Genomic DNA, 13,262 nt, shown 5'->3' with positions numbered 1-13,262 from the left:
AAGAGCGGAAAAAAACTTAGCACACTGCCAAAGTATGGTAAAGTTTTCCCCTCTGATCAAAACTTCTTATGAACTATGCCTTCTTTATTTCATTATAAAAGTTACATTAAAATATATTTTTCATAAACACGCCAAACAGCAATCTCTAGGTATTGGAGACTAGAGACAGGAGCTAGAAAGCCCTCACATATCAAATCTCAGCTCACATAATGTTAGCTAGGGACAGTGTATAGTGTGCAAGTGTTAAATATACAAAAATATGCAGCATTTCCTATTCACCAGTTTCCAGTACAAGCTTCTCGGTTCTTCCTCAGTTTGCCAATGATTTCAAAATGTATCTGAAATATGTAGAAAGTTTGAGTATGGCAAACTGAAATCAAGTCCAAAGAAGTTAACCAATCTGAATTATAGAAAAGTGTGTATTTAAAGAATTGCTACTTTGATTTCTCTTCCTTTGATTTCTTAAAATTTAATTGATTTGCTTCAGGAATAACTATACTACTCCAAAATAAGTGTCTTCTTTCAAATTAGAAGTGAACACAACGAAAAGTCAGAAAAAGGTATTTAGAAACAAACCCCAAGGAAATTCATCAATTGACATTTCACCAGTTCAACAGCTTGACATTTTGCACAAGAGGTTTTGAGACGGGGAGAATTTGAATTTCCCCCTCGTATTCCCATGAGAGGGCAAGGCCTGTCAAGAGACCCTGTTTCACCTTAGGGAACATGTTAGTTGTTACTGCAGACTGCTGTATGTTTTGCCTGAGGTCTGCTCAGTGGAAAAGTTTTCAGTTTCTGAATTTCTTTCCTAAAGAGCCACGGGAGGGGGTTTATGTAAGCAACCAGTTCTGCTTTTTGAGTTTACACAACTAACACTTACTCTAGCAAGGCCCAGACACAAAAACAAAGCTTTGTTTTCAAGTGAGTTGATGTTTTCATATGGCCATTTCCTAAATATTCAGGGGTTTTTGGTAGGCTAGTAGCTGTGAGCAGTATGTCTATGTGTATTTTATATGTCAAGATTCCTGTCCTCGGGCCACTTACTTTATAGGAGGCCTTGTCTTCTCTAAGTGTGAAAAAAGTAAATAATTTGCTCTGCATTCTTCAAAAATACGTATTTTTTTGCATATGCTGACATCCCTTCCATAGCATGTTCATTACCTTTCTGCAACCAATGTACAAGTTCACACAGATCCTTCCAGAGCCTACATGCTCCAAATTTCTCTTCTTTCTTACTGTCTCTTTGCTTTGCCTCATCATTAGGACCAGACCTGCAGAGCACATTAGAAATTTAAAAGGCAAAATTAAGTTGGTAACACTTACTTAGCTCTGTATTTGAAACAGCACAAAGTATTTACCTAAGTGCTTCCACACTTGTAACTGAAGTCGTCTGCTTTCTTCCCCCAAATTTTGCATGACAGAAAAGACAATTCAGATCTGAAAACATCTTCCCTCTTTGGTAGTTCCAAAGCAGATTGGAATCCACTTTGACTGCTTCAACACCATTCAAACATGGTCTTTAATAGCCAAGTCTGCAAGGCTAAAATTGATGACATTTCTCTGCTTGGACACAAACATGTTGACTTCCGAGCGCTACAAGCTGATGAATTTCCAAATTTCAGGGGTTTGCTCTGGGAAGCAATGGTAGAGCCCTGTTGATTTTAGAGAGGATTTAGGAAAAACAGCATAGGAAATGAAGGATAAGCAGAATCCCACCAGTTGCTGTGCAAAACTATCAACTTCGGCCATTTTTTTTAAAGGAGGAGAAGGAAAAAAAGAAAAGAGCTGATAGCAGCTATTACCATGCTATGTTCCAGGGCAATTCTCCATATCTCTGCCCTTCTGTGCAGATTTACAGAGAGCACATACTACAAAATGATTGACAGAATATGGAAAAAAATGAGAGTGTGCAAAGAGAGTCTGGTGCAAAAGAAAGTGGGAGCTGCAGGCAACAGCAGGAACTAAGAGATGCAGCTTTTGAAGGAGCAGCGGGATGCAAGAAGCTGAAGACAGCCTGGTCTACAGAAAGCATGAAGGTAGCTTGTTGTTTTACTTCTATTTGTTGTTTCCAACATATTCCCAGCAGTCTTCCCTGGGGATACATCAAAGCGTTGAAGGAAAAGGTGGTCCCTAGCACTGAAGAACTACATCCTCCCCATAGCAATGAGAGCAAACAGGGAAAGCATGCTGGTGGCTGGACTAAAATGCAAGATTCAAAGTCCTGTCCACATCCACATAGTCTGATGAACAGCTTAGCCACAGGACTACCTCTCCTCAAGGATCTCCCTGCATACAGAAGGTTACAGGAGTCGAGGCACGAAGAGAAGGACGCACACAATTCCGAGTTACTTGTACCAAAGAATATATTGTAAGGAAAAAAAAATCCACAAAGTTTTTTGAAGTTATTGTAACATCCATCTGTTTCACAAAAATTTAGCCTTGAGCGTGAACTGATGCCACATGAGTTAAAGAATGATCCAGCTTCAACTAGCAGAATGCTGCTGTCATTCAGAACTGGAAATGGATTCCTCAAGTACCAGGGAAATTTGGGCCTGTGAGTTTTCCTAGAAAATGGATCAGGAAACAGGTCACAAACTCTATAAAGTAGGAAGTGAAGGCAAAAAGAGTCAGAGTTTGGCTAATGCCTCATTTGATCTGTCAAACAGGCCGTTGCTGGTGAGGGCAGGCCGGCCCACTGCCATCCTGCTCCCTGCTTAAAATTCAAGCACAGCATTTACTGGCACAGTGGGGTGACACTAACCCTTCCCAAGTGTCCCTGAGGGCTGTAAGCCAAGGCAAAGGAGCAGTATTTATTTAGTTTTCATCAGCTAATATTCAACTTTGGCAGAAAAGTAATTTTAGGGGATAGTGAATAAAATACTCTTCAAGATAATTCATTCTCATCAGAAAATTCCCTGCACATGGACAGCTGCTACTCAGAGAAGAATTCTTTGTAAAAATAAATTATTATATAACAAAACATACATTCCCATAACTCCATTATAGATGGTGAAAGTCACCAGACAATGGAATGATATGCACGTATATATAAGTATCTTACAGATACTGATAGATACATAAGCAATCCAGAGCCCCATGGCTAGAAGGATAAAATATAAACGCACATTCTGCGGAGCTTGTTTAATATTTGGTCAAAATGAAATGACCTCAGGGACCCCAATTAGCTAGATTAACAATAACCAAGTTTGTGGGGCAAAAAAAGCCTTGTCTCCTTCACAACCTTGTGTGTATGGGGGGAATTTTCTGTATCATCTTCCCCATTTGGCTGCTGCCAAATGTGTAGCTGAAAGATGAAACATGGCAGCAGTTAGTGGAAAAAGCAACCACAGAAGAACTAGGCCATCTCCTTTGCACCAGCTCCTACCACAGAAACAAGGTCCGTATCTTTATAACACTACGGTTCTTAACCATATGAAGGAGTTGCTTATTTTTTTTCCACCTGCTGTCACCCTGAGAAATCTCTTGGACTTGAGAGTGATTTTGATGCTACCTCAGCTCTTCTGCCACCAGAAGCACTCAGAAGTGCTCTGCAGGCCTTGCATCAGCAATGGATTTATCAAGGTGCATTTTCTTCAACAGATAAACTTGCATTTATACATGAAATAGTATTTTTAATCTCTGATTGCCGTAAAACAAATTCATGCTCTTGGTTACATATGCAAATATATGCAAAACGGTAACATTCTGTTTCTACTTTTATGTATATTATTGTTTTGAAATAAAAGCTTCTGTGTTTGGAAAGAAGGCGGACTACAAACTGCCCTGAAGAAAACAAAATCATTCACTGACACTACATAAATATTTTCTTAAAATAATTCAGAGTTGGTCTGAAGCTGAGATTTTCTGCTGTTAAGAGTCACTTAAGGAGGCTTCAAGAATAGACTAAAGCAAGACAACCCCATGCTCTGCAGACAGTGTTTCAAGACAACGATCTCTAATTGCAGATATTGTAAGAGGGCTCATTGAGTCGGATCCTGCACCCTGGGTTGCACCCGCTGCAGAGGGGATCACAAACCTGCTTCGTTAATTCGCATTACGCTCTGGATCGTGAGTCCAGCTGAAGCAGGACGAAGAGCCAAAGTGAAGTCAAAGTCCATCGTGGTTTGGGATGCGTTGCCCATACAGCATCCGACGTACAGGATCAGCAGAAATGCACTCTAGTTCCAAATAACTCGCATTTCACCCTGCTATGCCTTCTTATAGCAAATTTAAGACCATCAGGTTGGGAGAAAGGTGGTTTCTTATCTTGGAAGACCTTGCCAAAAGGCTTTTTACTAAGCTACATTAACATAATGAAAGAGGCAGACCAAAAAAAAGGTTAATTTAAGGAGCATTTCCACTGAAGCTGAACTGCCAGTCTCTAGAGACTGACAAGTCATTTGCCATCTAAGAACACAGGGAAAAAAATGCCACCCACAAGACGTTATTGTGCAACATGAGCATCCTGAAAATTCATACTCAGGATACACAGCATTCCGAGTAAAATAGGTAAGTGACAAGATATGAAGTTTCTACTCAGGGGCCAAGTGTGCACTTGGGTGGAGCACAGATTTTCTGGAAAACAGAAAGGTAAAGCCCTCTTATAAAAATTTCCGGATATTGCATTTCACAGTTAGAAATTAGTCTTCGACTTTATTTTTTATATCTATTGTGTGTACATACATGTATATATACACACACATATGTTTGTGTATATGTAGATATCTCTGTTTCATTTTCCACAATGTATTATTTTATCCAAGGAAAGTTTAACGTATGGTTTGAGGCCTTTCTCCTTGGGAAAAAAAAAAGGAATTTTCAAGCAGTCTTTCCATCACACAAAGCAAAGCAAGCAGAATGCACATGCCCAAAAATTACAGTAGCTGAGATTTAATTTTTTTATTTAGAAAACTTTTTACAGGATCTGCAAATTTGCACAAAAAGCAAGATCCCATATGAAGCTGCTATTTTGCATGGTTAGTTTCTTGTTTAAAAGTTTGAGGACTTTTAAACTGCTCAAAAGAAAACAAAAGCCTCAATCAGAGGCTAATTTCCCTACAAAACTAAAGCAAGAAAACTTCAGCTAAAAATAGAATATGTATTTGTGTGTTCCTGGTGCCCTGCCAAACTTCAGGAGGGCTTTAGCTTCTAAATACGATAACCATCAGTGGATAGAAATTTATGTTTTTTGTAGTTTGCATAGTTAGAAGGCAACTCTGAGATGTATTTTAAACAGATAACTTCAAAGCATGCAAAATTACACAATATAGCTCAAAGAAAAATGCTAACCCCTTTATGCTTAAACGTATCTCTTTTTGAAGAGAAAACATGTTTTTTCATTACATAATGTGCCAACACTTTGTTTTCTCATACCCAGAGATCCATTTTTGTAGCATTTTAAGTCAACTATGGATGTATATGCCTACAGTCCCCAAGTCAGGGCATGCAAGAATTTAATACAGTTGTGCCTCAATGAACTTGGTAGGATCATAAAAAACAGAAAAATGCAGGATATACCCTTTGCAGCAGTTTAATTTAAGCATCATCAGGATTACCAGATTAGAATCTGAATATTCCAGATGTAAGAAAGAAGATTACCAGGCTCTTTGGAGGAGACATTCATCTGCTGCTCGTGCACACTCGTACTAGCTGGTAGGTGATTCCTGCTACAAGAGCCACCGTCTCCCTTCACGTGCACCTATAGGTCACTGCTGCCAATTCTGCACATCACATCCATGAGCACAGAGGAGAGCGTCTCGCTAGAAGTGTATATGGAAATCCCAGTGCAGGGACAGCCTGGAAAATTACCAGATGTAGCACAAAACCCCAGCAACAATCTCAGGTTACATGGTGTGGCAAGGCGGGGAAAAGGAAAAGAAGGATTTAACACCAAGGGTGGGTCAGAAGCAAGGAAAAATTTAATAAGCTTCTGGAGTCAGGCTAAGCTTAGATTTTGGTTTTTCGTTGGCCCTACAAAACGTAAAAAGTACAAAAAAGAAAAAAAACAACCCCCACACATATGTCCCCTTTCTCCTGCTAAGATACCCAACGGCAAGACACAACATGGTATGCTGTGGTTTACACAGCATTAATCTTCATGCTTTACCCATCAAGTACTGCATTCACGTGGAAGATCTGTAAAACCATAAGGTACCATGCTCTGAGGTTGTATGATATAAGCACAAGCAGAAGAATCCTACTGCTGAGCAGGCAATACAAAAAGCATCCAGGCTGTCTCACACCTCTCCCCTACCAGGGAGTTAAGAAAGGAGATGTTTAAGTATGTAAATAGTACCTAAAAAGTCAGAGCAAACCCAAGAGCTACTCAGATGGTTTGAGCATAAATTACAAAATTCCAAAAAGCGTGTGACACAGAAGAGCAGCATCCTAAAACTGTTATTGCAGACAAAACTCAGTAAAAACGCTGAAAGACTACAGATATATAAAGCTGACAGACTCAAAAATGCCCCAACTACTGGCTCCTCACAGAACCACCAAATAAGCATCCAAGAAGGAAACACAACTAGGCTTCTTCAAGCAGAAACTGATTTTTGCTTCCCATCTTAATTCCCCCAGGTAATTAATTTTGAAGTAACGCAACCCCTAGGAGTTTCCTCAAAGTGCTTGTAAATTTTCTTCAAACTCTTCACTTCTGATAAATTATTATTCACTGAAGTTTGATAAATCCAGTAGAAGTGCTATGTAACTGTTTTCTTTGCATGTATATGTTACACAGTCTTTACTGCTACCCTATTGATGTGAGGTCCTATTACAAAAAGCCCAAGAACTGTAGACGCAGCCAAGACTTTCCTCTGAATGAAGGATACTACCTGCAAATCCAGCAGAGGACACGTGCCACACAAAGGAAAACATAGAAGGTTCAGCCAAAAGAACATGAAATCCAAAGGGGAATCTTACTGTGCTTCTAAATTTACTGAGTAACAGCTTGAGAAATACTTTACACATTTGCTATGATACTGCCATTTTGCCCATCATCTTTTACCACTGTTGAAGCAACCCCATAAACATTCTAAGAATACACATATATCTAGATCTCCTTGATTTACTTATTAAATAAATAGCTATAACAACTTGGTTATTCAACACAGAAAGCATCAACTGCTGTACAACTTGCATGAAAGAAGCCAATAGTTGTAGTGCACACAAGAGCATATAAAACTGCTATGATGAAACGTTCGTTATGATTCAGACTGTAATAAAAACTTTACACTTGAGCACACAAAGCTCTGTTATCTAAAACATGATAAAAAAAATAAAATACCCCACATACCACAAACAACAACATTTGGAGGGACACAGTGTTCTTACTTTTAGCAGTTCAAAATAATGAAGGCAGTGGTAAACAGGGGCAAGGAGCAGCCGGGGTAGAACATATTGAACAGCTTCTTTAAAGCCTTCACCTATTGACTAGAAACAAAATAAATTTCAATCTTATAATAATAAATGTACTGAAGCAACAATATAATGTGCTTTAAAAATTCATGCATTTTGCTTAAAAGAAAAATTACCTGTAAATAAAATGCTGCTCCTGGCTTTGATAATTGACTTAGAAAATGATCATGAAAACCAGGTCGCAAAATATCTTGTGCATATGATTCATATGGATCAAATGCTAGCTCCTAAGAAGAAATACAGCAGATTTTTTTTTACAAAAGTGATTAAATACCTAAACCACATTTTTTAAAAGGAAAATACAGATACTACCTAGGAAAGACTTCTCTACCTAGTAGCTGTGAAACAAATATAGAGGAAAATGAATACTGCAAAGACTTATGTGCACAGATTCATAGAATAATTTAGGTCAGAAATTCAGGAGGTGACCTGGCCCAATCCCCTCTTTAACACATGGTCAACTCCAAAGTCAGATCAGTGTCAAAGCCAGCTGAGATTGCTTGGGGCTTTATCCAACTCTATTCTGAGCACCTACAAGGACGGAGCTGCCAAAATCTCTCTGGGCAGACTGCAGTACATTCAGCTATTCTCTTTGGTGATTTTCTTCCTGAGTATCTGATCAGGATTCCCCTCATTGCATTCGGTGTGCTCTCTCTTGCCCTACCACTGTGAATTCTCCAGCTTTCCTTTAGGCAACCTAAGCATTAAGGTCTCCTCCCCAGCCTTCTCTATTTGAGACCTCCTTGAACATCATGTGCTTCAGCTCCTCAGCCATGATCATGATGGGCCTTCCATTAGGTATAGACATTTCTTGTACTGGGATGATCAGAACTGGACATGGTACTCCAGAGATGGTCTCAAGTGTTATGCAGAAAGGATCTCTCGACCTGATGGCTGCACGCTTCCTAATTCATCCCAGGAGGCACTCTGCCTTCTCTGCTGCAAGGCTGTGTTGCTGATTCCCAAGGAATTCTAGGCATGGAGCACCGCTCCCCAGCCAGCCAAACCATCATGCAAGGTCACTCCATTCCACGTTCAGGACTTCACATTTGCCGTTTTTCATCTCCATGAGGCTCCTTGTCGCCCTATTTCTCCAGCTGGCTTTCAAGTTCCCCAAGAAACAGACCTACTTCCAGCATCATTATGTGCCAACTCGATGAGGTGCATTCTCTACCTTCTCCCAGGCCTTAAACAGCATCAGCCCCAATACCAAACCCTGAGCAACGCCAATAACTGTTGGCCATTAGATGAACTTTGCATTGCTGAGCACATCTCCCGCCTACCTGATAATTCAGCTGGTGAAACCATGTCCCACCAGGCTGATTATAAGGATCCTACAGCAGATTCTGCTGAAGGTCTTGATTAAATCCAGACGAATGATACCCACTGCTTCTCCTCCATCCATGGAGCCAGTGGTCTCCTCTTAAAAGGCAGTCAGCGTGGTCAGGTACAGTTTGCCCTTGGTAAGTCTGTGCAGGCAGTTCCCAATCACCTCTAGGCCTTCATTTGCCTGGACATGGATTTCAGAAGGATTTGCTTCATAAACTTCCCAGGGACAGCAGTGAGGGTGACTATTATCCCAGGTTCCAGGATCTTCCTCACCATATTTCTTTGAAAACGGGTGTAACGCTTGTACTTTCTGTGAAAGGGGATCTCCACAAAGTTTCAAGCATACTGGAGAGTGGCCATACAATGACATTAGTCAACTGCCTTGGGATCCTGTTTTGCCTCATAGATGCTTTTATATTCAGGTTACATAAGTAGTCCCTAACTTTACTTCTCCCTCCCCCAGCATTTGCTACTAGGCTAAAAAAAAAATAGGAGGCCTAAAAGCAGATCTTGCCAGTAAAGACTGAGCAAGAGACAGAATACCACAGCCCATTTCATAGCCTTCATCACAAGGCCTCCTAAACTATTGAGCAAGATACAGTTTCTTCAGCTTTGCTTTCCGTGCTTTTTTTTTTTAAACCTATGCAAGGCTTTCTCGTTTCCCTTCACCTTCCTTACCAAATTTAACCCTAGCAGAGTTGCAGTCCTCCTAAAACCATTTCCACCCACCTAGACTGTTTTTACATTCATTCTGGGAAGTCCTGTTGTCTTTTTGTGTTTGGCTGAACAGAAAACTGTCATCTGAGCTCTGCCTAGCCTTCTGCTATACCTGTCCATTTCTTTCTAGGGGCTGGCAATACATCTTCCTTGTACTTCGAACAAGCTGTTCTTAAAGATGAACCAGCTTCTTATTTAATCCTGCCTTCAAACTCTCTGAAGGAGTGAACTGCTCTCCCAAACACCAGCATCTTCAGTCTGCTGCTTGTCTCCTGCACTTCCCTCAACGTTGTATACTCTGCTACCTTGAGATTACTGCAGCCAAATGTGCCATTAGGTATGACACTCCCCTTATTTCTTCCTTATTCATGAGAAAGATATCAAGTGGACCACCTTCCCTAGTTGGTCCATTAGCACCTGCTGCAAAAGGCTGGTGCCCAGCACACTCCAGAAGCCTTCTGGATTACTTGAGCCTCAGTAAGTTGTCTTCCCAGGAGATGTGAAGATGGTTATTCTCTCAAGAGAAACAGGGTCTGTGATCAGAAGATTACTTTTACCTCTTTAAAGGCATCATCCGCTCCCTCTTCTTGATTCGGTAGCCTGCAGTGGAAGTCCTACCACAACATCCCCTTTGGGGATCAGCCTCTCCCTCTGATCTTCATCCATGAAGTGCTGAACAGGCCTGTAATCCATTTCATGACAGAGCTCTGCATATCTGAGCTGCCCCTTTTGTAAAGACCTCATCTTCCCTACCGTCCTTTCTAAACGTTTGCATTCACTTACACAACCCTCCATCATGCAACCTTTCCTGCCACATGACTAATGCCAGCCAACATCAGAGCACTTCAGCTGCGTGCAGAGTTTCAGATCCATCCTGCAAACACATATGGCCTGGAAAACAGGCACTTCAGAAGAGCCCTCAGTCACTCAGGTTTCTCAAGGGCAGTGTGACAGCCTCAAGTCTTGTCATGCCTTCCCTTATGTGCAGCCCCTTCTCTTCCTGCTTCTCCTATCACCTTTGAGCTTTGGTCTCCATCCCCTAACAAGCCTACTCCTCTTCCTCAAGTCAGCAAGCCTGCTAGCAAAGAAGCCTTTGCTCAACTTGGTCTTCCTCTAGCAGCCCTGACCTACAACTGATTTATAGGATTCTTCTGTTCCTCCGTCCAAATCTACGCAGTAGTGTTAGACTTCTTTTGTGTATGTGTGTGCACATGCACGCTCTCCCCAAAGCTAAACTCTACATAGACCTACAAAAGCTGAGGTCTATAGTCTGTAAGGTCAAAGTAATCTCAAAAATAGGACAGTCCATCCATGCTGGGGGGCAGGCACTGAAAAAAGATTTCACCCTAAACAAAGGCAGCCCGAGCAGAGACACTGATCTGCACTGAGATACTGAAAGCAAAAAGCACAATTATTTTCTTACCTCAGCCATGTCTTCAAAGCAGCTGCCTACTAATGGATGAGGACTACCTTCATCTGTCATTTCAACAGTGTCTTCTATATGGCCTAGTAATTTCACACTAAGTTCATGAATGTCTGATATACGACTAAATATATTTTCCACATCCTGTGAAAAGCAACAGAAGCAGACAAAATTCAGCATTGAAATGGACACTAAAGTTCTACAAAAAAAAACATTATGTGCAAAGCTACTGTGCTATAAAACAATTGTGAAACAGTGTTATAGCAAGATTTTTAAAACATATTTTCAGACACACCTATGTGTGTGAAACGTGTGTATATAAATAATGTACACTGTAAACTGGCATCAACAATTATGAATCAAAAAGAGCAAAGAACAACATTGACAAACCTTAAATTATATGCCTGCAAGTGAACAGAGCAAGCTGGGTGGTTTCTTCTACAGAAGAAATTATTACTACCCCACAAGTGTTCCTTTGCGATTTCCATTTTGGAACCAGAGAACAGAACTTTCTCTTCTATGCATACATTAAACCAGACAACAGTTCAGTCTTAGAAAAGTTCTGGATTTCCAGTACATTACAGTAGGTTATAATTTTTGCAAAATACTTACATGAGATGAAAATAACTTGGAGTTGGAGGCATATGGCTCTCTGAAAACTCTGATAATGAGGTTTAGCTCCCTTATATATTGTCGCACTTCTGCCATAAATGCTTTCACTAGGTCATAATAAGTTTGCTCCCCTGAGGTGGAGGGCTCCTCATCAGATAAAGTTAGTGCACTTAAGTCTTCTACATCTTGATGGAACATATCCATCAACACCTAGGTACCAGGGAGGTAGAAAGAGAGAGTGAAAATACCATCTTTTCAAAATCTACCAGTAAGTTACTGGAGAAGAAAATCTACTATTGCCATGAAGTTAAACTGATCAACATGAGGAGATTTATGCATATCATTCTGCAATTAGCTGAGTATTACAAAAGCAACATTCATTGCTATGATTTCACAAGTCGCAGTACTACTATTTGCAATGACCATTTCTGAGGCATTGCCAGTAATTTAGACCAATTCAGGCATCCCTTCAAGAATACGGTCCTAAAAATCAACTAATGGTTCTAGAAAATTGGAAGAGCCCTACAAAGTATACCAAGACAGCATTTAGACTTTTTTTTATTATTATATTCTGAATATTCTGTTTTTCTGTCTAGAATCTGCATTTCTAGAAAGCTTTTCACCTTTAGCTTTAACAGGAAGTCATACATGATTGTCTTCAGACCCTGCAATGCCTGCTGGAAACACCCCCACACACTTTATATGTCCTGGTCTCCATCCTTAACAGCCCTAGAGCACTCTTGTTAAAACAGAACCTCAAAGAAGGGCTCCTATTTTAGCAAAGGCAGCAGTCAGGTTGCAGAACTCAGAGACAAAAGGACTTCTAAAACTAACTACCAAAATACATTTGGCCTGGCAAGGCTTACTAATTATCTCTCAAAAGGAAGATTTTCTAAGCAGACTACTGAATACTTCTTCCAAAGATGGGGTCTAAGCCAGAAATTACTACAATGACTTAGCAAGTGGCTGAAGAAATTATACTTTAGGTTGCTGCCTATGAAACAGAAAAAACAACTTGAAAATAAACTGAGAATGGGGACTGCAAATTCATAAAGCGCACTCTATCCTGAAGTGTTTTTAGAAAAAAAGACAACCTAAATAGAGTTCACACACTTAATCTACAGCAATATAGAATTCTACAAGAAGAAACCAGCAAAAGATGCTGTTTATTATACAAGATGACTTTGCCCGGGGATGGAGAGATGAGACAGTATTTAAAGCTCTGGTGCTCGGACCTACACTCACCTACGGAAGTCATGAAATATCAAATAATAAATAAGAACTGGAAAAAAAAAAAGTGCTGTCTTCTTTACGAAGAGTTGGAGGTGAAGCCATGGCAAACCTATGTCTGTATGCTCTAGAGACAGATGACAGGCATGGCAAGCTGCAGGATCAAAGCTGAAAATACTCCCGAGAGCCATGTGAAGGAAGGCTGACATATTAAACAAACTACAGCTTTTAAAATGGTAGAGAACAGAAATTGTCAAGTGTTTTCAAAATAGTTATCCAATTGGAATTCAAGCACTAAACTTCTGAAACAACAACATGACATTTAGCCTGATACATAGAAGATTTTCTTCAAATCAAGACATCATGTCACGCTCAATTATCTAAAAGATATCAATAAAGCCAGCAATCTTGTACCTACACAAGACAGTATTCTGCACAGACCATGTGGCCGTTCAGAAGCACTAGAGATGGTCTGGTAGGTTCCTCACACCTGACTATTAGAAGAAACATGCCCACCTAGAGCACTCATTCCTCACCC

General features: G+C 40.3%; 1 protein-coding gene across 1 annotated transcript in view; it reads right to left on the bottom strand.

Moving 5' to 3' along the window:
• SOS1 (SOS Ras/Rac guanine nucleotide exchange factor 1) overlaps positions 1-13,262 on the bottom strand; it is a 47,802-nt gene that overhangs the window by 21,047 nt on the left and 13,493 nt on the right. Inside the window, exons 5-8 of the mRNA XM_088521300.1 lie at positions 11,495-11,704; positions 10,883-11,026; positions 7,530-7,640; positions 7,330-7,428 (exon numbers count right to left, since the gene is read on the bottom strand). Of these exons, the coding sequence (XP_088377426.1) occupies positions 7,330-7,428; positions 7,530-7,640; positions 10,883-11,026; positions 11,495-11,704 (564 nt within the window). The remainder of the gene's footprint in view (positions 1-7,329; positions 7,429-7,529; positions 7,641-10,882; positions 11,027-11,494; positions 11,705-13,262) is intronic.

The sequence above is a fragment of the Tinamus guttatus genome, unplaced genomic scaffold, assembly GCF_059628265.1.
Source record: "Tinamus guttatus ecotype Peru unplaced genomic scaffold, ASM5962826v1 Tinamus_guttatus_pri_ptg000116l, whole genome shotgun sequence".
Classification (NCBI taxonomy): domain Eukaryota; kingdom Metazoa; phylum Chordata; class Aves; order Tinamiformes; family Tinamidae; genus Tinamus; species Tinamus guttatus.
Note: the sequence above shows the minus strand (reverse complement) of the source record. Positions and strands in the feature narration are given on the sequence as shown.